This window comes from Euphorbia lathyris, chromosome 9 (genome assembly GCF_963576675.1).
Source record: "Euphorbia lathyris chromosome 9, ddEupLath1.1, whole genome shotgun sequence".
Taxonomy (NCBI): domain Eukaryota; kingdom Viridiplantae; phylum Streptophyta; class Magnoliopsida; order Malpighiales; family Euphorbiaceae; genus Euphorbia; species Euphorbia lathyris.
In genome coordinates this window covers 32,854,570-32,880,457 of record NC_088918.1, presented here as the reverse complement: position 1 = coordinate 32,880,457, position 25,888 = coordinate 32,854,570, and the positions used below count along the sequence as shown (strand labels likewise).

Below are 25,888 nucleotides of genomic sequence, written 5' to 3'. Positions count from 1 at the left end.
AAACATGGAGTGTAATAACAACCGTAAAGGGAAAGCGAAAATAATAAGATTTACCGTTTTTGTTTTTTTGATTTAAGTTAAAAATTGAATCTGTGGGTGATTTTTTAAAAACGCCGGAATCGCAGTCGGGCGTATGAACATCGCGCCCGACCTACGGTTCCGGCGTATGAATATCACGCCCGACCTGTGGTTCGGGCGTGAGGCTATCACGCCCGCACCATAGGTCGGGCGTGATATTCATACGCCCGCACCATAGGTCGGGCGTGATGTTCATACGCCCGACCTATGGTTCGGGCGTGATGTTCATACGCCCGAGGGGTTTTGGAAATGTTTTTAAAAAAAAAAATTATATTTACGTTTTAATTAAATTGTTAAATGTTTACATTAATTTGGGGTTTAATTTATATATGAAATTTTGATATTAATTCGATTGTAATTTATATGTTAAATATTTAGATTAATTTAGTGTAATTTTGTAGATGGAGCGGCCTACTATCGGGGGGAAATCCATCCCGTCACCTGCTCGTCGTCTAGATGTGGACCAGCGGACTAATTTTTTTACGGGTTTAATTCAACAACGGACTAATTTTTTTTACGTAATAGGTATTTACGGATTTAATTCAATAGCGGACTAGCTATTTTTTTTGCTCTCCCGACACGCGGGCGTGTGACTATCACGCCTCACCGTGTGGTCGGGCGTGATAGCCCCACGCCTCACCGTGTGGTCGGGCGTGATCGCTACATGCCCGACCACACGGTGAGACGTGGGGCTATCACGCCCGACCACACGGTGAGGCGTGATAGTCACACGCCCGCGTGTCGGGAGAGCAAAAAAAATAGCTTTTTCCTCCCCAAAACCCATGAAAGGGTATTTTCGTCCTTTCACGGGACTAGGGGTGGGAATTTGGGGCTGGGTTTAACAACACCCTTAATAAAGGGATCATGCTACTCAACCCATTAAAAGATGGGTTATACCACCCATTATTATATTAAATGAATTGGATTGTGTTAACCCATTTACCCATTTTACAACCCTATTATATATGTCCGCTTCCATTTATGAAAACCTTCGAAGGCCAAAAGCACAATGAAAGAAAGTAATGAAGCACCACCACATGGCTGCAATTATATTAAAATGTTTCATCAAGTCAATTCATTACACCCACCACCACAAATTTTGGCTCAGGGCACCCCCCACCTCTCATATTCTCACTTTTCTCTATTTCTTTGACCTTTTCCCATTTTACAATCTTTATACCTACATACATGACAAGTATGAATTTTTGTTTAGTTGCACCCCGCCAATTTCATGCCTAAACTCTCAGCTTTCAAACTTTGAACCATAAAATTCTCTGATCCTCAATTAGCAGACTGTTCTCCCGTAACATATCGATGCGATATACAGGTTTTTTGACCATTTTTCCTGCAATGAAAAAAATAAATAGTATGTCAGAACATGTAAAAAGGACACCAGATTAATGATACTAATTTATGAAGATGAGAGAAGCCAAGATACCTTTACATGGGTACTTGGGAAGGCAGAGGTACGGAGAGTTTCCTGAGTTTCATCAACCATTTTACGTTTTGGTATGCTTAATATGAAGGCTGCTTGATCAGCAGTGGCAGCCATAGATGTGATCCTGTAACCACTTTCCCATCGCCGATGTATTCCTTCACTTGGGTACAAAAAATCAAGCTCTACTACCTTTACCAAGTACAAGAGGAATGAGTCAAAATAAAATACGGCTGGGATGATTGTATCGAAAATATAAAAATACATAGCAAGGGTAAGAAAGAATATAATGCTTCCATTTCCAATAAAAGTCACCTACCTGATCAGAAAATGGAGCATTCCTGGACATCACCACACCCCATCGACTGCCAGCAGTAGTCATGGATGTGACATGAAACCCTTCTTTCCACTTCTTATTGATCCATTTAAAAGGGAAAGATTCACTCACTTTGTAAGACTGCTGAGTGTAAGTAGTTCCTGCATAATTACGATTTTCAGCCTCCTATCTTCGAATTCAAATGAACAGTAGTACTCGTATATGTCAGATTCCCAAATTTAAGCCAGATTAATCATGTTGAGTTCAAACAGTTACTAACCTTTGGACATAACGACTAATGAACTTCCATTACTTGCACCAGCTATTGAACTGATGTAAAAGTTCTTCTCCCACTGTTCCATGATCCAATCCTGATAAATAAATTGAAAATGATAAACAAAGTTATAGCCCATGAAAACACAAGTCACAGGCAGAAGAAAATCAATATTGTTTGGAAAGTACAACCTTGTGCAGGAAAACAGCCGACAGTTCATAAACCTGCAAAGTGAAACCAGTTCCAGCATCCATGATTAGGGCCCAGAGATTAGCTGAAGAGGCCACACAACTGATATACAAGCCATCTTCATTACCCTTGTCCACATGCTGCCGCAGCCTAGCATCTGCTACATTATAGTGATATCTGCAAGTCCAATGAAAGCTCCACTTGTTCTTAAGCAAGACAAACAAACAACAGAAGAAGATGTTTATTGTAATTTATATTTTCACTAAATTGGGTAAATCAATGTTTATTAGCAACTAACATCCTTTTCAAAGTGAAGTAGCATATCTAAATATATGTTCGACCCACCAATTCTACCTCAACTATCAATTCTCTAAAAACAATAACGTTACATCAGAGGTAACAACCGACGCTAGTTTTGATGCTAAGGAATGTCAAACAACCTACTAGTTCAAACGAAATGAAGAAAAAAAAAAGTAATACACCAAGAGGACTAAAACAATTTATCCATCATCTTGCTCAGAAAATAAAGTAATGAGACTCTCCTTCAATTCCTCAAATCATTCTTTGTTCTACAATTATTTTCCAGTTCTAGTAATCTCAACTTCAAACGATCTCCATATTCAGCTATCACTAATCCCAGTCCACATTCCCCAACGACATTCCTCTACAAAAGACTAAATTTAACTTTTGTTGACAGAGTTTCAAACAGGCATGTATTTCTGTACAACTTATGAAGTTACCAGTTTGTAAATCCAAGAACAATGAAAACTGATTAGCAATGCTAATTTTGGGTGCCTGGAATGGCAAAAAAGAAGGAATTCAATTCCATGTAACTGCAAATTCCTAAACCTTAGTCCACAGAAAAATAGATGGAAGCTTGAAAAATGGATTTCCACATTGTCTTCAAAAGAAAGCAACATTTTGAAGACAAAATTCCTAGTGTATACGCTTTAATTTTGTGAGGGGCCACATAAAGGGTGCATAAGCAACCTAGAATGACTAGGCGGATCTACTTTCCTAGAAATAAATAAAAAAATGTGCCTATTGAGGAATTCCATTAATTACAAGCAAAAGATTATGAAAATGAACTCAACTCCATGCTTTAGGGCATACCATGTATGAAATTGTCACGATTATTCGAATTATTCGAGAAATTAGAAGGGGAATTATTAGCTATTAATTAGGCAATTGATTGTTTTACATTTAAGTGTTAATTAGTTGTTATTTAGGACTGTTTACAGCCGTAACAGTTGTATTATTTACAGCTGTAGGATTCTATACTGCTTCCACATCAGCAGTAGGTTTGTCTATATAGAGTCATACCTTGAATGGAAAAGGTATCAGATGAAAATTATTGAAAGCTTACTTTCTCTTTCTTTCTTCCTCTCTTCTCTGAACTCTGGGATTCTCTTCTTCTAATCTCTGTTCTTCTGTTTTCTTCTATCCTTCTCTCTCCTAATTCAATTCTGCCCTAATTACTACTACCAGAAATTCCTAATTGTTACATCGGTATCAGAGACCCATCTTTTCTCCGGCCATGGAAGAATATGAACGGTAAATGGAACAGTACAGCAGGGAGTATCGTGAGCGGCAGCAAAGGTTTGATGAACGACAAGGAGTTACAGACCCTTCTTCAATTGCATAGTGTTTGATGAAATTCCTGAGAGAAAATTAGAGCCACCAGATTTCAGTTTGCAAGGAAAAACTGAAGAAATAGTGGATCCTTCTTCAGTTCAACTGTTGGAGGAAGTTGGACAGCCTAGACAAGCACCAGCAGCAGTTTGAGAGATACGTGAGAGGAAGGTAGACTTGGAAGATTCCTATGTGCAAGGAATAGTTGAAGAGGTAAGGAACCAGACCACTGTTATTAACATGCTGATACCTGTCAATCTGAATCAAGATCATATCAACCCATGGAATCCTATAAGCAAGCTAGGTTTCAGGACACCCATCTCAACGATGAGATTGAGGTTCCTAAGCCCAATCTTACATTTAGATCTTCCCCAGTTCCAAAAATGGCCCCAAACTAACCATTCCTACACCAAAACTTCTGCTAACATCAACCAAACACGGGTAATAACTCAACCACTCTTCAAATCTCCATTCACCACTCCACCTTGGACCTCAAACACCCCCAACAATCTGAAATCCAACTCAACCAGCTCATAATAGTTTACCTATGGATTCCTCATCCATCTATGGACAAGCAAATTTCCAGTCCAAGTTTGGACTATGTAGCAGCCCTATTTATTGTTACATTATTGGGGACAAGAATGATTTAAAGGGGGGAGTAATTCCATTGGTGAAGGTAATAAGAGGAGGTAGTGAGAGGGCTAGTGATAGTAAGCAAAAGAAGAAAGGTAAGAAGGGGATAGATGGGTTCTCGGTTGACTATGATAGTGGTATGCTTGCAAGGGTGGCCAAGTTAAAAGGGATGCTAAATGAAAGCTATGGTATACAATGTTGGGATACCCATGGTCTCCATCAGCCCTATTGCTTTGTGATACTACACAATCAAGCATGGCCTGGATTGAAGAATTTGAAGTGCTGCCTCATCTTCAAGATGAGGGCCTTGCTAACTTTTAATAAGGTAGACTCAATATTTGAGCATATTGAAGAGGTCTTTTTTTAGGGTCAAAACCCTTTATGCCGATCGTTATTTCCATCCCGTCATTTTAGCTGTGTCAAACTTGAGAGGGGAATGAGTACTTTCTACCTTGTACAAGGCTTAAATCCGAGCAATCAAACCCTTGTTTTAGCCCATTAGATTCAGGATCATGAAGATGAATTTACGCTGACTGAGAAGCTTCATGTTTTTGTGGTGAGTGCAAAGCAAACAGTTGATCAACTGGGGCTTCTTCAGCAGAAAAGGATACTACAAATCCCTCAGCAACTCAATAAATGTCAGTTAAATCTCCTAGTTCTGAAATGGGTTCGAGATGACCATGACAGTGATGAATATGATGAGCAAAAGAGAAGTGCTAGAGGTCTTGGATTGAGCTACTCATTTGCTGGACATGCAAATGCTAGTGATGGTCGGGGACAACTTGTTTTGCTGAAAATGACGGGGAGTAATGAAGTTATGTTTGGGAATGAGATCCAGCCTTGTGGTGGTGTTCCAATGGTGGCTAACCCTTATGCCTGTCTGCATAAGGATTGGGTTATGAATCCAATCTTGGAGTCTATATCCAAGGTTGTGTTTGGAGCTGATTTAGACAGCACGAATGGATTGAACGAAGAAGAATTGACAGCCAACCTTGAAGAGGAAGCTTTTGAAAAGACGAATTATCTTCATGCTCCTATCACAGAAATAATGAAACAATGAAGAATTGACAGCCAACATTGAAGAGGAAGCTTTTCTGATTATACTCTACAAGATGAAATTCATATGGGGTGATGATGCTCTAGAATATAAACCAGAAAGCAATGAAGATGGTATGTTTCAGTCACAGCCACATAGCCCTTTCAAGTTCAATGTCGTCCCCCTACAAATTCAATGGATTGTTTGTCCCGAATTCCAAACTTCGTACATTCTTGGTAACAAGAATGCTCTAAAGGGGGAAGTATTATCACGATTATTCGAATTATTAGAGAAATTAGAAGGGGAATTATTAGCTATTTAATTAGGCGGTTGATTGTTTTACATTTAAGTGTTAATTAGTTGCTATTTAGGGTTGTTTACAGCTGTAGGGTTGTCTGTATAGTCATACCTTGTATGGAAAAGGTATCAGATGAAAATTATTGAAATCTTACTTTCTTACTTTCTCTTTCCTTCTTCCTCTCTTTTCTAAACTCTGGGATTCTCTTCTTCTAATCTCTGTTCTTCTCTTTTCTTCTATCCTTCTCTTCCCTAATTCAATTCTGCCCTAATTATTACTACTAGAAATTCCTAATCGTTAAAGAAATTCATTTACAAAGGATTCCACACCAAACTTCATTCCAAGTGGAACGTGTATTTCAAAAACTATATATATACCACTCAATTTGCGATCTCTTTCTTTGCTTTTAGTGGTCATATTTACTAAGCCAATGTCAAAATCAAAAATAAACTATTGTCATGCAGGAGGACTATTAACTTCGTCATTTTGTGTCGACTGGAACAACAACCTTTGGCAACTAAAAGAAGGAAAAAATTTACTTCTCAAGGAAGGTATATCATCTTGATAAGAACAAGACAAACAAATCAGAAGTGCAGAAAAAACAAAGATTTACTTTTTAGGTTTGTAAGTTCTTCATTTGATTTTATTTCTCAAAGCATCAATATGATCTGACCCTTCTCTTCGTTTCTCCATTATTGGCGAGGAGACAAGTTAGGATCATAGTTTACTTCTCAATTTCTCAATTGATGAAAAAGCAAATATATTTTCCAATCTAAATCTTCTAAAGATATAAGCAAACTAAGAATCTTGCAAACAATTTGAGTATTGATTCACAAATAAGAAAGGAAATGAGAACATATTCTCCTACTTCTTAATAAGCGCGACATTATTTTATGCTGTCTTTTCCATATTTATTTTAGTGACATTTATGCAAATTACATAACAAAGTTAACAATATACTGATCAGCATTTTTTTTTTGCTTTCTCCACACTACAGTTCTCTCTATCTATTGTCTTTCCCCATGCAACACCTTATTCATCAAACATATTACAGCAAAAAGTTTGTAACTTTCCTTCATTGACCTACAAGCATATTGCAAACTCTCACATCATATAGGAGAGAAGTTATTCCCTCCATCGACCTTACTAGTCAATTACATTGTTTGATGCTCGTGGGGATATTATCAAAAAACTACTAGCAAAACACTTATAAACATTTATTAAATGAACTTATTAAGTCAATTCAAGCATGATCAGATGAAAATACTGGAAATTCTTCATTAGTGTACAGAAGAAACAAAATATCGTGAAGTATTTTTAATCCAGTTTAAAGTTTAAAAAAAAAGGTGAACAGAAAACTCTTCAAGCAATTGCTTGCTCACTCAACTAGGTGTGAATGATCATCAGAAGATCAGCTTCCCTTGCAGAATTACAGTCCTTAAGGAGCATATATAGGGAGAGATGAGTCAAGACCAACTAAAAGTTCAAGTAGAAGCAATAGCCAAGCAAATATTAAGCAAGATATTTAGTATACCTCTGCTTCATGGGTCTACGCGCGTTATAAACAGATATCCATTGTGTAGCAGGACTGCCTAGTCGTACTTTCTTTTTGGGCTGTTCATCATCTTCCAAGTTTATAAGCAATCTTCCACGCTTTTGCCCAACCTATTTACCAAGGAAATATAAATTTCAAGATAATAGGTCAGAGCATCACATAGAAGTCATTAAGAATGTGTGCGTGTGTTGGGAGGAAGGAAACCATGATAATCACCTTAAGAGCTCCATCAATTCTAATTGGCCTTAATGGTGTGCAAGGCTCAATGAGGCTTTCAAAATAAGATATCAGCTTGATGTAATTGGGCTCCTCATCAAATTTCATATTAGTAACAGCTTCAAGGAATTGTTTAAATGGGACAGGACAGAAACAACACATCAATTCAGGCGAAGTGGCCATCTTTTTCTTACAAACAAGAAAACTCTTGTTATCACCCTGTAGTCCAATAAACAAAATAATAACAAAAAGAAATCATATCAGATATTGATTCACGAAAATGTATCCTCAATACAAACACAAGAAACAGTAATAAATGCTACCTGATAACCCTGCCAAGGTAATCTTCCTTTAATGAGAAATATCAATGTATATGCCAACGACTCAAGATCATCCCTCCTACTTCCAGTTCGGCCTAAATGAGCATGAACACTAGCATATCTGATTGTTCCCCTGCCATACAATATGTACAATAATTTAGGAAATTATGAATAACCTAGGTGAAGATTAATGTGTGAAGAAATAATAAATTCCTCACACCTGAATACATCTGGTCTCTGATCATAGACGACATGTTGACCAGACGATGCATTCTTCCATCTAGATGCTGAACTAATAATATGTTAGTGGCACAGACAGCACGCACATATGAAGACAGATGCCAAATTTAATTACTCCCTCCAGGTTTTTTTATGTCGTTTTAGGATTGTCAATTTGTTCTTTTTATATAACGTTTTGTATGACCAATGCACTTTTGACAATTTTTTCTCAAAATAGCCTTTGCTTATGGTGAGATAGAGGTTGTGCTAAGTGAGACAAAATTAAAATGAAGGAAAGAAAACATACCCAAACCAAGATCAATAAGATATAGCTTCTTCTCATCAGGAGATCCAGGTTGACCAAGTAAAAAATTTTCAGGTTTCACATCCCCGTGCACAAACCTTTGATGAGCAAATTTTAATGTTATAAGAGTTGTAACCAATTGCAACTTGGATGAAAAGCCAAAGGTAAACAAAGTGAAAGAAATAAGACTAAATCCTTAACATGCTCACCCCTTCATGTGAAGCTTTTCAAGAATTGATATTGCCTCAACAGCAATGCAGGCCACCATATTGGGTGACATCCTGTTGCAGGTAAAAGCATGTCAAGAAAGCAGGGGGGAAAGGGAGAAGCAAAAGAGGAAATGCATATGTATGCCCATTCAAAGAAACGCTCGTGCACAGGAACCGTATGTACAATAACAAGAGAGAAATAGAGAGTTAGTCTTTCTTACGATTGGCCAAGGGAGTTCCAAACATCCCAGAGACTGGGGCCCAGCATGTCCATCACCTAATATTTGTTTAACTTCCTTCAGAGTCAGTAAGCAAATTTAGAAACTTTGGACATTAGAAGCTTAAAATTACACCACTCACCAGAATGTAGAAATCTCCTTGGCGACCCTTGTAATGCACCCATGGAATTCCATAACATCCATTTAGAGTACTGTTCAAAGGAAAAGGAAGATGTCAATAAAGGAATGAGTAATAAATTTCGAATATGTATAAGTTCAGAAGATAAAATCTCCAAAATGCCATTTCAGAAAGTAAGGGCATATACATACTTGTACACTTGCCACTCATAAGGAGGACCATAATTGCAACCTTTGCTATTTCGGTGCTCAAACTTCACTGCAACCTGCAAGGAAAGGTAAGTCAGTGTATCAAATTGCAAATAAAATTTAAAAATTCATAGGCATGAAAATGAGGTCTCCAGCCATACCTCGATTGCATCCGGTCCAGTTCTGTCAGTGCCACCACTTGTCCTTCTGCCAACATAAACTTGACCGAAACCACCCTTACCCAACTTCCTCTCTATTTTATATACAGGAGAATCGCCCACTTGCACCTGCACTTAGCAAAAGAAACAATGATGGACAGCTAAACTTCGGAGAAAATCATCTAATTTGTTTAAAAATAAAATAAATCATTTAGAGCTAACAAGCCCACAGCAACCGTTGACCAACAATGCATAATTTGAAGAACCTTCAATTAACGTCATAATTTAACTTATTCCACTTGTTGAAAGAATAATATCAGAAATTTTAAGTTATCGTCATCATGTATAAAATTACCTTAACTAGCATGCTCCTGTACAGGTAATTTTATTAATGAAAGCAACAAGTTCATATAGTCCAGGTTGAACCTAACTAAATAATTATAAATTTATACACAATTAAATTGGCAAGGGAAGGCTTGCCCCCAATACACCCTTGTGGTGGGACCCCTCCCCGGACACTCGCTCAGCGGGGACGCGTAATGCGACCGGGCCGCCCTTTTTTTATACACAAATAACCATAACAGAACAGTGAGCAAAAAGGAAATACCCTCTCCGGAACTGGAGTCGCGTTTCCATCTTCTTCAACTCCCATTACTTTATCTGCACTTCCACCTTCCATCGCAATATCTTTGTCAGCCGCTACCTCAACTCGATTAAAACCAGGTTCAGCTCTTAAAGGCACAGCTTCAACCTCACAAGGTTCAGGATCTAGATCTATTAACCTAATGCCCCGGCCTCTACCAGCAGCAGTTGGCCTTGTGGGTAACGCCGGTGAAGCCCCTTTTGCTACACCTGTGCCATTTCCACCCCTTCCTCTACCACCAACTCTCCTTCTTGTCTTGTTTTGAGCAGGTTGGATCCAATTCTCTGCAGGGCTAATAGGTTGTTGAAGAGTCTGAAGATCATCAAGACGCTTCGATCTTCGAGCTCCGCTTCTCAATTCTGGCATCCTCACCCCATGCAAATCACATTCAACTTATATCCCCAATTTCCTTTCAGATTTCCTGCGATTAAGACACGTCAACTTTGGAAAATAGGCATGCGTCACACGTGGATTGAACTCATGCCATGCATTCACAAATATTTAAACATCTAGTCATCCGTTCATTACACGTTCTCCTAGACAAGGACAAAAATTATCAAAAAACGAACAATGTTGACACGTCAGTTAAGAGATCCCATTCACGCAAGAAACATGAAATTAATACACAAATACACCATAAATAGAAACCTGCAAGAAACTAAATTTAAACTTAAAAGCATATCTATAAAGATAACTCAAATCATACCAGAAAAAGAAGTCAGTTATAGGAGATCATACAGTTTCTAGTTGCAGCAATACCACACTATCAGGAATATAATTTAAAACTAAAACAAGAAAGCATCCAAGTAATGTATATTTTGATGAGTAACATACATCAAATCAAACACAAAAGCCAACTAAAAAAAAAACTGCTTACTTTAAAAGCAACCTGTACACCACAAGGAACTTCTTTTAGCAAACATAAGATAAAGCAAATGTAACTCAATTTAAACATAAACATATTAAAATTGCACATTCCATTTTTGAACACGAAGTTATATGTTCATTCCCCAATCTGTCAGTGATTTAAACCAAATTTAAACAATTAAATAGAACACGTGAACAGCTGCATACATGTCAAAGAATCAATTACAAGGTCTATCAACAAACAGCATATGTAATCAAACAAAAGATTTCTGAAAAAACATACATGATGCAATTATATGTAAGGAACAAAAATATCAACCCGATCATCAAGAAAACATTAAAACAAATCTTAAAAAGAAAAGCTTTTCTTCACAAAAGCAAAAAATTAAATAAACAAAACCGATCATCTAACAAGCTTAACGCCAAAATCTCCTTTCTCCTCCACACCTGAAAATTTATGTTCAAAAATAACAAAAAGAAGGCACTCACAGATCGATCCTCGATATTAAAAAAGCAGAGCGATCGCAGCAAGAAAAGAACGATCGAGTGCGCAAAGATCGCCTAGTAGTTTGTGACAGTAAAAAGGGCGGAGTTTTAGCTAAAGGAGAAATCGTTCAAGAGAGAAAAGAAGAAACACAGAGGCTATGGATAGGCTGGGCAAAGAGGAAGAAGAAGAAGAAGAGAGACTATCCGGTAGGGTTTGATTGTTGTAATGTGAGTGAGTGAGTTGAAATGATATGGAGGCGGAGATGGTGGTTGGCGGTGAAGTTGTGCGGCGTTTCTTTGGTGGTGTTATGCTCTCTGGGTGTCCGGATTTGTTTCTCACTCTAAAAACTTTCTCAAAAGCCTATGCAGCCTATGTTTTGCTTTCTCTCTCTACAAAAAATTTATATATTATTCAAAAAATTTAAATTCAATGGGTTGTGTTGTGTAGAGAAATGATGGGGCATGCAAATGTGGCTTTGTAATAACCAAACGTAATTTATTTTAAAACTAAATTAATTAATTAAAGGATTTTTTTTTCAACATATACCATATTATATGCATCATGCATTTCCCTATCCTTTATAAATAATCTATTATTTTTCTACAAAAATCTATGTTAATCCATTAGGACAAGTAAAAGTGTTTTGGTTTAATTGTTCGGGATTGTAATGGTTTGGTAGCAAAAGCAGCATCATTTGCGGATATTCGTTTTTTATACGAAACGACATGTTAATTTGACTTTTTTTGACAGCTTTTCCTTCTCAAATGGAATTCTTAACGAAGATTTCCTTCCTTTTATTTTAGTTAATATTCATGAATATAAATGTAGTTCTTTATTTTTAATTTTTAAGATTATAAAAAAAGAAGATTCTAGTGTGTTTTCTTTTTAATGCGGTTTTTTATACAAAAAAAATATATTTTTTTAATAATTGCAAAATTTGACAGATTAGAGTTTAATTCTGAATGAAGATTTCTTTTCTTTTATTTTAGTTAATATTCATGAATATAAACGTAGTTCTTTATTCTTAATTTTTAATATTATAAAAAAAGAAGATTTTAGTGTGTTTTCTTTTTAATGCTGCTTTTTATAAAAAAAATATATATCTTTAATAATTGCAAAATTTGACAAATTAAAGTTTAATTCTTTTTAATGCGGTTTTTAAAAATATTTCGGTGTAGTTGTTTGGGATTATAATGGTTTGGTAGCAGAAGTAGCATCATTTGCGGATATTCGATTTTTATACTGTTTTGACAGCTTTTCCTTCCCAAATGGAATTCTAACGAAGATTTCTTTCCTTTTATTTTGGTTTATATTCATGAATATAACCATAGTTCTCTATTCTTAATTTTTAATATTATAAGGAAAGAAGATTCTAATGTGTTTTCTTTTTAATACGGTTTTTTATAAAAAAAAAATATTTTTTTTAATAATTGCAAAAATTTGACAAATTAGAGTTTTTTAGAGGAGATTTTTGTTTTTATTAGTGATTAATAAAAGTTAAAAAAAATACTTATTTTCTTAACATTAATCTCAGTAATGTCTGTTTTATATGCAGAGTTGCAGCGATTCTCTCTATTGTTCGAGTTGTTTGTGATTGTGGTTTCCATTCGGTCCTGATAGCATCGAATTCTATTACGACGATTCATCTGCTTCGCGGTGATTTAAGGTTTCAAATTGGTTAGGAATGGTTTTGTGATATTTTAGCAGAAACAACATTATTTGCGAATATTAGATTTTTTTACGAAACGACGTGTTAATTTGACCGTTTTGACAGTTTTTCCTTCACAAATGGAAATTATAAGAGAAGATTTACTTCCTTTTATTTTGGTTTATATTAATATTATAAGAAAAAAAATTCTAATGTGTTTTCTTTTTAATGCGGATGTTTTTTTTATAAAAAATATATATTTAATAATTGTAAAATTTGACGGGTTAGAGTTTTTTCTTTTAGATGAGAGTTTTGTTTTTATTAGTGATTAATAAAAGTTAAAAAAAAAAACAGAATGGTTGTTTTCTTAACGTTAATCTCATGGATATTATAATGCCCCACTAAAATTCAAATAAAAAATGCATATTATGAAATAAAAATAAAAAATAATAATAAAGAAAGAAATATCTCGTGATGCATATCACATCTTATATTTGTACACATTTATAGGTTGGACCAAAATGTTCTATATCTTTCTTATTTTTATTAACTTTTTGTGACATTCTAGGCGAAATCTATTATTAGACTCTTAAACATTGTACTATTTCACAAAGTAAGTTTTTTAACTTTTATTTTTCTTAAATTTCATGTTATTCAAAACAATCATTTTTATTGTGGATTACTAAACCCAGCCATGAATTCCCACCCTTAGCCCCATGAATTGAAAAGATCAAACTATCCTTTATCCAAAATTTGAAAAAACACAAAACCTCTCAAATACCCTACACACTCTTTGATCAAATCCGGACTAATTTGTGAACTAAAACATGGAGTGTAACAACAACCGTAAAGGGAAAGCGAAAATAATAAGATTTACCGTTTTTGTTTTTTGATTTAAGCTTAAAAATTGAATTTGTGGGTGATTTTTTAAAAACGCCGGAATCGCAGTCGGGCGTATGAACATCACGCCCGACCTACGGTTCCGGCGTATGAATATCACGCCCGACCTGTGGTTCGGGCGTGAGGCTATCACGCCCGACCTATGGTTCGGGCGTGATGTTCATACGCCCGAGGGGTTTTAATTAATTTAATTAATTTTTTGTAATTTTTAGTTTGTTTAATTTAGTTTAACTAAATTTTTATGTTGTAAATTTTAGTTGTTGTAAATTTTATTTTGTTTAATTTAGTTTAACTAAATCTTTATTTTGTTAATTTTAGTTAAATTTTTATTTTGTTAATTCAGGTATTTACGGGTTAAATTCAATAGCGGACTAATTTTTTTACGGGTTTAATTCAACAGCGGACTAATTTTTTTTACGTAACAGGTATTTACGGATTTAATTCAATAGCGGACTAGCTATTTTTTTTGCTCTCCCGACACGCGGGCGTGTGCCTATCACGTCTCACCGTGTGGTCGGGCGTGATAGCCCCACGTCTCACCGTGTGGTCGGGTGTGTAGCGATCACGCCCGACCACACGGTGAGGCGTGGGGCTATCACGCCCGACCACAAGGTGAGGCGTGATAGGCACACGTCCGCGTGTCGGGAGAGCAAAAAAAATAGCTTTTTCCTCCCCCAAACCCATGAAAGGGTATTTTTGTCCTTTCACGGGGCTAGGGGTGGGAATTTGGGGCTGGGTTTAACAACACCCTTTTTATTTTAGGACACGATGTAGTTCAAATGTTGTTTACCATTGGTATTAGTTATTTATTATTATTAGGGTAATTAATTTATTAGTCCCTATATTTTGACAAAACATGTTTTTTAGTCCCTGTATTTTAAAAAATGCACGGTAAAATCGTTAACATTTTTTCGGTGAACTGTTTAGTTCCTAACGTTTTTCTCGATGAACTGTTTAGTCCATGCCGTTAGACTCTTATGAAGATTCTGTTAGTCAATTTGGATTTGCGTTCTTCTTTTCCTTTATTTTCCTTTCCTTTAAACTCTAATGCATCTGAAATCAACTTCGAGTGTTCTTCTTCTTGACTTTCTCTTAATCGTTCAAATTCGTAAGCATTGGGTTTGTTCATTTTCTTGTTCTCCATACAAGTAGCTTCTTTTTCTAAATTGGATTTCATCTTCTGAAGTTTGAAGGTAACTAGTAAAGGGTAATTTAGTCATTTCTAAAGTCATAAACGGTAAAAAAATCTAACAAACAAATGGAATGACTAAACAGTTCACTGAGAAAAAGGTTAGGACCTTACCATGTATTTTTGAAAATATAGGGATTAAACAGTGTTTTTTATCAAAATATAGGGACTAATAAATTAATTACCCTTATTATTAATAGGTAGAAATATTAGTTAATTTTTTTGTTAAAAGCAATTGTTTCAAAAATTTGTCAAACACTTTTTGTTTCCTATTTAGAATTAAAAGGCAAAATGCACTTCCAAAAAATGAAAATAAGCGGACACCCACCCCTGTTTGTTTGGGGGAAAATATTCTGCATGAAAATATTTTCCCAAGTTTCCAGTGTTTATTTGGGAAGGAAAATAAGTCAAAGAAAAATAAGTGGTAAGTCAATGGAAAATGAATGAAGAAATAAGAAAAAATGTTGTACCATTTTCAAAAGGGTAAAACATTTTCCCCAAATCATACGCGTTTAGAGAAAAATAGGAAAAACGTTAAAAAATATAAAAGTACGAAAAACATGAAAACGTTACAAAACACGAAAAAATGAAAAAAAACCCAGAAAAAACATGAAAATGTGAACAAACACGAATTAAATGAAACACTTGAAAAGGCACAAAACATGAATAACGCGAAAAAAGTGACAAAACACGAAATATACAAAAACGTGAAAAATACAAAAAACACGAAAACGCGAAAAATGTTAAAACACAAAAAACGTGACAATACGTGAAAAACGTGATAAACATGAAAAGACGAAAAATGCAAACAAAACACGAAAACATGAAAAATACGAAAAACATGAAAAAACATGAATAACACGAAAAAGTAACAAAATGCGAAAAATAAAAAACGATAAAAAAACTGAAAAACCGAAAAACTAAACGTGAACACACGAAAAAAATGAAGAAAAAATGCAAAAAAAACACAATAACGTTAATAACACAAGAAACGTATAATTTATAGTAATAGATTTGAGGGTAATGTTGTCTTTTGAATGAAAATTATATATTCCATTCTATCTTATTCGGCCAATGTTGCGAGATTTCCGGAAGTGCACGGTATCACATGTAGTGATAAAAAGATATCGATTCCACATGGAACGTTTTGATAATAAAAACTTGTAATTCTGATTAAATTCGTTTTCTCGAGGTTAATAGAAAAATTGTTAAATGGTTTAAAAATGATTTCTTTTTCAAAGTTTGGTTATAGTTAAGATTACAATTTATAGAAATTATGTTTAGATTAAAGTTAATTCCAAGGCTTATTTACACTAAGCGAAAACACAACTGATAGCTTTGATTTGTTTAGAAAGATATAACAAATTATCAATTAACTCAATTTAAAAGCATTGAACTGTAATCAATCTATACCTTTCGGCCTAAGACTGGAAACCTTAATCAAATTCGGAATCTAAATCCGATTATTCGAATTACCGCAATGACCAAATATAAATCCGAATTTGCTTAAGTGTACAACAAAGTTTCATGAGAAAATACCTAATTTCTTTCTAAATATTTTTTCATGAAAACACCAATTAGATTTACTTAAAGAATATTGTTAAATCCAACCTTAAATAAAACAATAGTGAAAATAGAATTAAATTAAAAAGATATTTATTAGTTTGAATTGAAACATCACAAGTTAACAGAGAAGAAGAAGTTTGAATGGCATTTGACTAGGAAGAGTTCCGGGTTGTCAATCCTTTGCTCAACTTCGTAGGTTTGTCAGACCGTGGGTCGCCCCCAATACTGGTTCTTCTCGCTGAATCCTCGAAATAGCACCTTTCGGGCAAACTACAGAGTATAAACTCGACTTCGAAGAAAACTCTAATGTAAACAATAAAATCTGTATCATGTATCTATAACTATTTGTACAACTTGTAACTTTGTCTAACAAGTATGTCTCTAACAAAATTTTGAACTAGAACAACATTGAAACTCTGAATTCTTCCTCTATTTATAATTGTCCAAGAGGTGTGTTGAAGAGACGTGTCCATTGGTGAAGAGTCGCCTCTATCCGGATGAAAGGATGTGTCGTTTGGAAAATTAAAACATGTTAATTGTGCCTAAATGCCTTCGCTGTCACTGTAGAGATTTCAAGAATCTCGTACGTGATTTAGGGAAGAGGATGGAAGGAAGGAAGGCGTGAGATTATGGCCTCCTTTAGCGTGTCCCGATCGAGATTATGGGAATCTCGGTCGTGACAGCAACTCTTTCTTCTCTCCCTTATTTGTGTGCTGAATTCTCTAACGCGACTTCTGATTCTCGTACGCGTCTTTCACTGAAAACTTGATTTCTTACTCATTTCTACTCCATTTTAGCTCCTATTTGGATTTTTCCAAATAATTAACACCTTGCACACAATTAACAAATAGCAACATGAAATCTTTCCAAAATAATATAATTAATATATATTTTACATGAAATTGACATAATTATGCATGCTATTTTAGATATATTTTAGGCTTATCAACCAACCAAACATAGGAATAGTTATTCCTGATGAATTTCTATTCCATTCTTTGTTATTTTATTCTTTTGAAATAGCAATTTTGTTCCATTTCATTCCGCGAACCAAACGGCATCTTCCAGTTTATGTGTGTTTTTGGTGCTTAATTTATGTTTAATACATGTGAATCTCTTTTTTATGTGTTTATATATACAATTGAAAATAAAAGAATACAGAAAATCTATATTTAGTGGTTGGAAATAATTTTCAGTGTTATAGCCAAACACCAGAAAATATTTTCTAGTGTTAGGAAAATATTTTATTTTCCTACATAATATTTTCTCTGCATAGAATTTTCCCCCAAACAAACAGGACTTCATTCTTTTCCCCCTCTTTTTGATTGGTTGATCTTATATCTGCTTCAACTATCACACCCATTATTATATAATAAAAACCAACTATGGTTTTTACGCTTGAAAATATCATTATCAACTCACTTATGTTTGTTTAGGAACCCAGTCGAGATGAGATTGATTTTATTAAGAAAAAGTGCAATACGACTGTTAGACAATTAGTGATCATGCCTATCATTTTCTTCTTATATTAATTTATTTATTTCGTTGTTTAAATTTCTCATTTTGTATTTTGGTTTAGATTTTATTTATAGAATTCGTTTGATGATTCATGCGTGTTTTATTTGATCTTTTATTTCAAGTTTGTAGCGGTTGATTTTGGATCAGGTTTATGTCTTTTACGGAAAATCAAGCTGAAATTGGCCTTTTTCCTCAAAAGTGATTGAATCTTACCTCTTCTGTTTGTTCACTCACTTTGAATCTAAGTATGGCATATGGTTTTTTTTCTGAAAAAAAGTATGGCATATGTTAAATTTAGGAGTTTGTTCATAAATTTATACTTTAGCTTATCTCATTTTTATATGTGGTTTTGTTTTTTTTCTTTTCTCCACTGCCAAACTATATAATAACCTTTATTTACTTTTTTATTAGGTGGCGTGGTTGAATCATGAAAATCCACTTGAAAACCTGCAATTGGACAAAAACAAGGTAAAAGGGTGGTTATTCTTCGGCTAACTCGCTCTGATGCCTAAGTCAGTTTGAAGTAAGACTTGAGGATGATCATAACAATAAATCAAAGTTGTAATGTAAGGTTAATGAATGAATAAAGTAAGTGTGCCTCGAGTTGAGCGTACTCTATTAATATTATAATCGAGCTATAGAATTTAATTATGACTTTAAGAGCGGGATGTGCTATGTGTCACCTATAAATAGGTGTACGTGTGCCCAGATATCATGGCATAATATTCTTCAAGCCCACTAGGCCCATAATTTACGGGATCGAGCGTGATTGTTAAACTGGTAGATCCTTGACTAGGTCTTTGATACTTCTCAAGTCGAGGTCTCTAATATAGAGTTGTATCGTCTAGTTTAGCAATGGAGGCGCCACGTGTTCTCTTTCCCTGAATGTTGATTCGGGTCTCTTAAGTGCCGCATGGGGGGATTTATACTCGCCTATTATCAGATGTCCTCCTGGAGTCTAAAACTAGTGATTTTCAGTTCAATTTAGTGGAATAGCACATTCTGATCACTTGAAGTCTCTTGTTGCACGTGTTTGGATTGCTGCTTAAGTCACAATCATGCGTATGTCGGCCTACTTCGCACCAAAAACTGGAAAAACATTTCAGAGGTAATTTCTGAAAGGTTTTAAAAGCCCATTCCCTACTGTTTGGTCTCTGTTTCTTTATTTTTTTTTCTCCTTCTTTCCCTTGTTTTCTGGTTCTAACATGTAAAATAGAGGGTCTACCCGAAAGGCAGTCCTGGTCGAAGGTCTGATCTTCGATCGAGGACCCTATTACCGATCGAGGATCTCCTTAGATCAGTAATAGGGAATAGGCGGGCAGATCCATGTTTTCTTATCCGGGTAGTATAGGTTTCAATTTCGGTAAATTTATTTGTCTTTTTACAAATGAGGATAAAAGCAATCCCAAAAATAAAGGTATTTTGGTCATTTCTATTAAAATTTATTTAGACGAATAAATTAGGTTTCAGAATAATTGCATTTTGACGTGTTAGATCTTAGGAATAAATGAGTCATACTTGATTAAGTTCGGTGTCATAGTTAAATCCGAAAGACGGTCTCAATGCCCTGCAGCTAACGTTTATTGTTTTGCAGGTTTAATAGATTTATTTTCATAGGGCTAGATTTGATGTATTAGGGCAGAATGGTGTCATTTGTGAAAATAATGTAATAATTTATATTTCAGTATTTATTTATTTCTTTCGAACGCTGAAACGATATATATATATATATATAGGATAAAAATATTATGATAGCTTGATAAAGACAACTCTACGTGTTTATTAATCAGACCCTTGAACCGTTTAAGTCATGAACCTAACTCTGAAGAGATGGCATGTTGTGAGCCTGTGTGCCATCTAATCTTTTTGACATGTTCCCGAATATTAAAATTCGGGTGGCGACTCTGATAAAATTAATCTAACCTTTAAAACATGATAAAAAAGGTTAGAATACACTCAAAAAAATGCATACACCGGAAGGGACACGCTAAGCGTCGTCCTTAAAAACGACAAGTGACAGTGTTATGTAAAAACAGAATCTCATTTGCCGAAAATCCATCCTCCCTCGTGGGAGTAAAGGGTAATCGGGTTCCGCGGTCGCTCACAATAGGTTAGGCATGAAGATTGTTCATGACAAAAACATAAAAAGGTTATGGTTGTCACAAGAAAAGTATGTTGAAGGTGTACTAGAACTTTTCAACATGTTGAAATGCTAAACCATTTAACATATCACTTGCTGGTCATCTAAAGCTGAGTAAAAAGTCTAGTCCTACAACCAAAGAAGAGAAGGAAGACATGAGAAATATTCCATACTCCTTTATAGTGGGGAGTTTGATGTATGCCTTAGTTTGAGCAAGATACGATATTTCACATGTAGTTGGAGTCTTAAGCAGATTCTTGGATAATTTAGAAAGACAACATTGAGAAGCTGTTAAATGGATTATCAGATATTTAAAGGGAAGTTCTAAGACTTGCTTATTTTATGGAGGATTTGTAAAAATCTTATAAGGCTTTATTGATGGTGATGTAGCAGGAGATCCCAATCATAGAAAGTCAACTTCGTGATACATATTTACATTCACTAGAGGAGTAATGTCTTGGCAATCTAAATTACAAAAATGCATTGCACTTTTTACGATTGAGGCAAACTACATTTCAACTATTGAAACTTGTAAAAATATGATATGGTTCAAACTATTCTTTGAAGAATTTGACAAAAAGCAAGCAAACAGTCAAAGGCTCATAGACTTAAGCAAGAATACTATGTATCAATTTCGAACGAATCATATTGATATTCAGTACCATTAGATACGAGAGCAAATGGAAATGAGAGTTTTTCATCTATAGATAGAATAGAAAAGAACCTCTCAGATATGCTGACAAAAGTGATTCCTTGTGAGAAGTTCGAACTCTGCAATAAACTAATCACCATGGGCTCTAATTAACGTGCTTCTCTAATATTTTCCCTATTCATTTGGAGGGCGTGATTTGTGAGATCGAGATAACATGTTTCACTTGCCGACATGTGAAGAAAATTTGGACTTTGTTTGTTCACATGGAGTTAGTTGTTTATCATATGAGATTATTATTCCTATGGCTATAAGTGGTTGTAATAGGTCCTCTCAATAACAATTGCAACAAAAAATAGGCTATAAAAGCCATGGTAGGATGAAGCAAACCCAATCAAAAAGAGAATAACAACCAACTTCCTTTTGCATAGAAATTCCTGCAAAAGAGTGAGAGGAAAATAAAGAGGGGTTGAGAATTTGGAAAATACTACACTTAGGGGTGTAAGGCTATAACATGTGTAATCGAACTGTCTTCTAAATTATTGTATACTTCAAATTTGGATGTTGAGAGAGCCTTAGTTTTTGTATTCCAATTATTATTAGTATAGTTATTATTTCAGTGTCCCATAGTTTTTTCTTTATAAAAATGGTTTCCACGTAAATTTCTATGTATTTTATTGTTTTATTTTTATTTTTATAATTTTATTATTACTCTATTTTAATTTATACATCTCACCTTGTTACCAATTTACTTTACAAGATCCTAACATTAAACACGTCTACAAATTGGTTAAACTAATTTTTTTACTTTACCTTTATGGTTATGACCGTTATATGTGGTAGTATTAACACAAGCATGAATAAAATTCTATTATGAATTTGTTTGACATATAATATTTACTCGGTTTTATCCTTTGACTAAGTTCATTCTAGAGTCAGGGACCAACGTGAAGGAATTATTAAGTTGATTCCGAGATGAACTAAAAATTCCATAAAGAGACATTGCATCGTACATGATATTTGCCAACAAATGCCAATGCAAACAGTCTTTCGCTATGAAGTCTGTTCCTTGGATCAAGCCATTAATCCCCAAGGTAAGTGAATATAACTCTTATGCCTTACCACAATCTTTTAATAATGGACAGGGTATGCCCCACTTCTGGAGTTCTTTCAGTACTAACCCACAAGTACAAGGGAATCGCTAATACTGCAACCAGCGCCTAACACTGACATGAAAAATAAGGCTCTATCTAAAGAAGTGTACATTCAGAGCCACTTCAGAAAAATTCATTGACTACGTCATTAGCCAAAGAGGAGTTAGAGCAAATCCAGATAAAGTAAAAGGCCTACGAGGCAAATGGCGAAAAGAGCGCCTAAATAAAAGCCCAACAAGGAGAAAGGTGAAAAGAGCGCCTAAATGAAAGCCCCACAATGGGTGAGAAAGATCCAAAGGTTGAACGGGCGGATCATCGTACTAGAAAGATTGTCAATAAGCATATCAAGGTATAAAACAATTCCTAGCAGAACCACCCTCGATGAGCAGACCAATCTGAAGGGGAGACCTGCATTTGTATCAATCTATCATGGATAAAGCTATGTGCACCGTGGTTATTCCAGAAGAAGAAGGTCAACAGTTCGCCATCTATTATGTTAGCAAAATGTTGAAGGATGCGGAGACAAGATATTCAAAGCTAGATAAAATGGCTTTGGCGGTTGTGACAACATCCATCCGCGTTAAACCATAGTTCCAAGCATAACTTTAACATGATCAAGATCAAGAGCCAGCTTCACCACCACGATTCAACATTGAACACATGGATGATGAGATTGAAAGGTGAGTGCATACCGCTCTAGATAGACAAGAGAACAATGCAGAAAGATACGCCATCCAGTTAACAGGAATTCGCCATTCACAGCACGGATCTTGAGGTACGAGGCAGACATAATGTTTAAAGCTTCTAACTTGCCACAATATAAAGGAGAAGAGTCAATATAAATGGGACATTACATATCCCGAACCCAAAGGAGGGGAGCATGTAACCGTTGGAAGAAACGCCAAAGTGTACTACAGGTTCTATAGAAGAAATGGCCACCACACTAAAACTTGCTAGGAGTTAGCAAACTAGATAGATTCGTCTAGAATAAAAAATAACAAGACGACAAGCAGAAGACAGAGCCCAGAAAGAAATTCAAAAGTGTCATTAATGTCATAGCTGATGGACCAGTGTATCATCCACTCGTGAAAAAAGCAAAAATATCCGCCCTGGATAAAACAGGGTCGAACATTGTTCTGCCTTCGTATATATTCCATCTGTGCCAAGAGCCGTCAGCAGAATACGCTCCGACAATCAAGTTAGTAATCAAGTGAAAGAAAGAGTATGTTTAAAGTAGAGAAAGAAAAAGTGATCCCTACTATGGGATGAGATGCCTATATTTATAGGTATGAGTTGCGAATTTTAGAAGCCTATAAATTGACGGCTCCAAAAGTAGACGCTTCAGACATGTTATATATTTGGATAATATCGCCTTCTTCGGTGCCATTGTCTATACGTAGTTAACTAGGGAGATTGAGCATATTGTATCCCTCTCTAGAGAAATGTGGGTTTCTATTGGAGGAGTTCAATTGAGATTTAGTGATTGGCAGTATGGGCTAATATCGGCTTGTGATTTGGTGGTTTAGAGGAGTTGACGAAGAAGATAAATAATCTAAATAGAGGATAAATAACCTATTTAAAGTGTTCAGAGAAACTGATTGGAGCATGGAGGATGACGATCACCACCGAGAAATCTCGGTTAGTGAATACAAATTGGATAGTGCTTGCTAATTATCCAATATTATTTGATGTATTCTTATAGGGAGATGTGGCTTGGTTTGAGACGCATAAGCTGATGACGAGAGTTATCTCCAAAAGAAAGAAGGCAATCCAGTCTAAAGAAAAGAAGGCTCTTGCTAAATGTCAACTACGAGGGTTTGCACACGTAGTCCAAATATGAATTGTAAATATTGTTTACGTAGGAATTATAAAAATATTTTACGTACTTGTTTGTATCCTTTGTATATGTTTGTCTATTTAAGCTCTAGAAGGCGACAGAGACATATTATGTGAAGAAACCAAATTGTCTTCCACCCCGTATGCTTAGATGGAAAATGGGTAAAGTCTCGACATCTGATCAAGTCTATGATATGATTAAAGTGAGCATCTTTAAATTGTCATAATTGATTTTGAAATCATACTAATTATCATCTATCGATCTGTGATTTGTAGGATGCCACTCCTCCACGACCTAAACTTGTTGTTGAAGATACCGAGAAAATACGACTTGGTGCAAGTTTCTTGTTGATCATATCAAGGGTCGTGAGGTTGATTATGACACCTTATTTGAGGGGTTTATTATTTTCCGAGATGAGGCTTACGATCAAGATAGTGGGGATTATAAGAGAAAGGATCAAGATGATGAGAATGATGATGATGCTATAGAGTAAGAGAGCAGGGATAATCTCCTCGACCATCTCGAGCATCCCCTAATGCAATTTTTAAGATCTAGAGGTTGTTACTTGAGCACCAAGAGTGTTGCAAATGGAAATTTGAGGCGATGGATACCAAAGTGTTGGAGTTGGTGAGAGATGTGCATATCTTATAAGATTATGATCTAAGTTCTTGTGTGGATAAATTAAAGGATTCCAATCTAGGGCCTCGTGTTGAGATGTTAGAGGATTAAAGTGCGCACCTTATAAGGTTCGAGATGGGATGATGTTGAGGTACATAAAATGTTATTGGTGTTTCTATTTCTTATCATTTGAATTGTAATAATAATATACTGTGTAACCTTGTTGACAATGAGATAACGAATATGTACAACCAGATGACGAATACGTACACGAGATGATGAAGATGGACAATAAGTTTAACAACCATTACTCCTATCATCTAGCCCTAACATGGCTATCATCGATGAACAATGTCAGATAAGGAAATGAGGCCAACAATTGTGTTTCCCTTACACTATTTATGATGTTACGAAGCAAAAAAAGACAAAGGAAATTGGTTAAGCTTCATACTACATTATGACCGGGTAATACAATTGATCCGAATGTGCAAGAGGAGTACGTATAGTGGAAAGCGAGGGCAGATGCCGAAAGTACTAGGGTTGTGAATGGAATTATATTAATGTTGTGTGTTACACGGTTCACTCTGTTAGATACTAGACCCAAATGCCTTGAGGAAGAGGTATGTAGTCACTTTCATTGTTAGTTACTTAACACACATAATTTGAGCAATTATTTTATATATTTTGTTTGGGTTTATCAGCACATCAATGCCTTTTTTTGGTTATTGAAGCATCATCGATATGATGCAAAAGATGTACGATTGGACCACTACTTGATTGATCTAACACAATGTTTGAACGTGCATTATCTTATAGAGGGTTACTCGTCTCAACATTCTCTTCCTTACAATCTCACAGAATTTGTGCATCTATTGTTCGGGGTATCAAATCAACATATAGTGGCATTATATAGGTCGGATTCAACAAGCAATAGTTTAGGAAGCATCGTACATCATTGCAATCTACAATAGATACTTTGTTTGGACCGTCTTTTGCTTGCATGGGTATTCGTAAGTCAAGTGAGGTTGAATCAATACCTACAGAAATTAACCTCACTAACTTGATTTTCTTAACCCGGAGTAACTTCGATTCACCACCCACGTATGTCATGGTACTTGCAACTTTTTTCCATTGGTCATTCCACGAGATCAAACAAATAACAATCTTTGTGGACATACTTCTACTAGAATAAACAAAATTCTTTATCAAATTTCTATAAGAATCATATCATAAACATAGAAAATACAGTTTGAAA

General features: G+C 35.3%; 1 protein-coding gene across 2 annotated transcripts; it reads right to left on the bottom strand.

Moving 5' to 3' along the window:
• Window positions 1-1,098: 1,098 nt before the first annotated feature.
• On the bottom strand, window positions 1,099-11,810 carry LOC136206502 (casein kinase 1-like protein HD16). Of its 2 annotated transcripts, none has more exons than XM_065997575.1 (17): window positions 11,417-11,810; window positions 10,025-10,596; window positions 9,421-9,546; window positions 9,263-9,336; window positions 9,075-9,144; window positions 8,936-8,991; window positions 8,715-8,786; window positions 8,509-8,603; window positions 8,203-8,269; window positions 7,986-8,115; window positions 7,663-7,881; window positions 7,426-7,556; window positions 2,295-2,469; window positions 2,110-2,200; window positions 1,833-1,990; window positions 1,517-1,705; window positions 1,099-1,423 (listed from the first exon to the last, which is right to left on the bottom strand). In XM_065997575.1, exons 2-17 carry the CDS (start codon window positions 10,424-10,426, stop codon window positions 1,364-1,366), a joined length of 2,115 nt encoding a protein of 704 aa, XP_065853647.1. In that variant the 5' UTR covers window positions 10,427-10,596; window positions 11,417-11,810; the 3' UTR covers window positions 1,099-1,363. The 2 variants fall into 2 exon arrangements, with proteins under 2 accessions (XP_065853647.1, XP_065853646.1); XM_065997574.1 differs by having other exon boundaries at window positions 10,025-10,481.
• Between the last annotated feature and the right edge of the window lie 14,078 nt (window positions 11,811-25,888).

Bases quoted from the DNA above. Each gene is read 5' to 3' on its own strand.
- LOC136206502 (XM_065997575.1), bottom strand. From the start codon at position 10,426: ATGCCAGAATTGAGAAGCGGAGCTCGAAGATCGAAGCGTCTTGATGAT. The intron at 9,547-10,024 runs GTATTTCCTTTT...TGCTAAGTGCAG, and splicing joins CGACTCCAGTTCCGGAGAGG to GTGCAAGTGGGCGATTCTCC. The intron at 8,270-8,508 runs GTATGTTTTCTT...TTATTAGTTCAG, and splicing joins TCTTATTGATCTTGGTTTGG to CATCTAGATGGAAGAATGCA.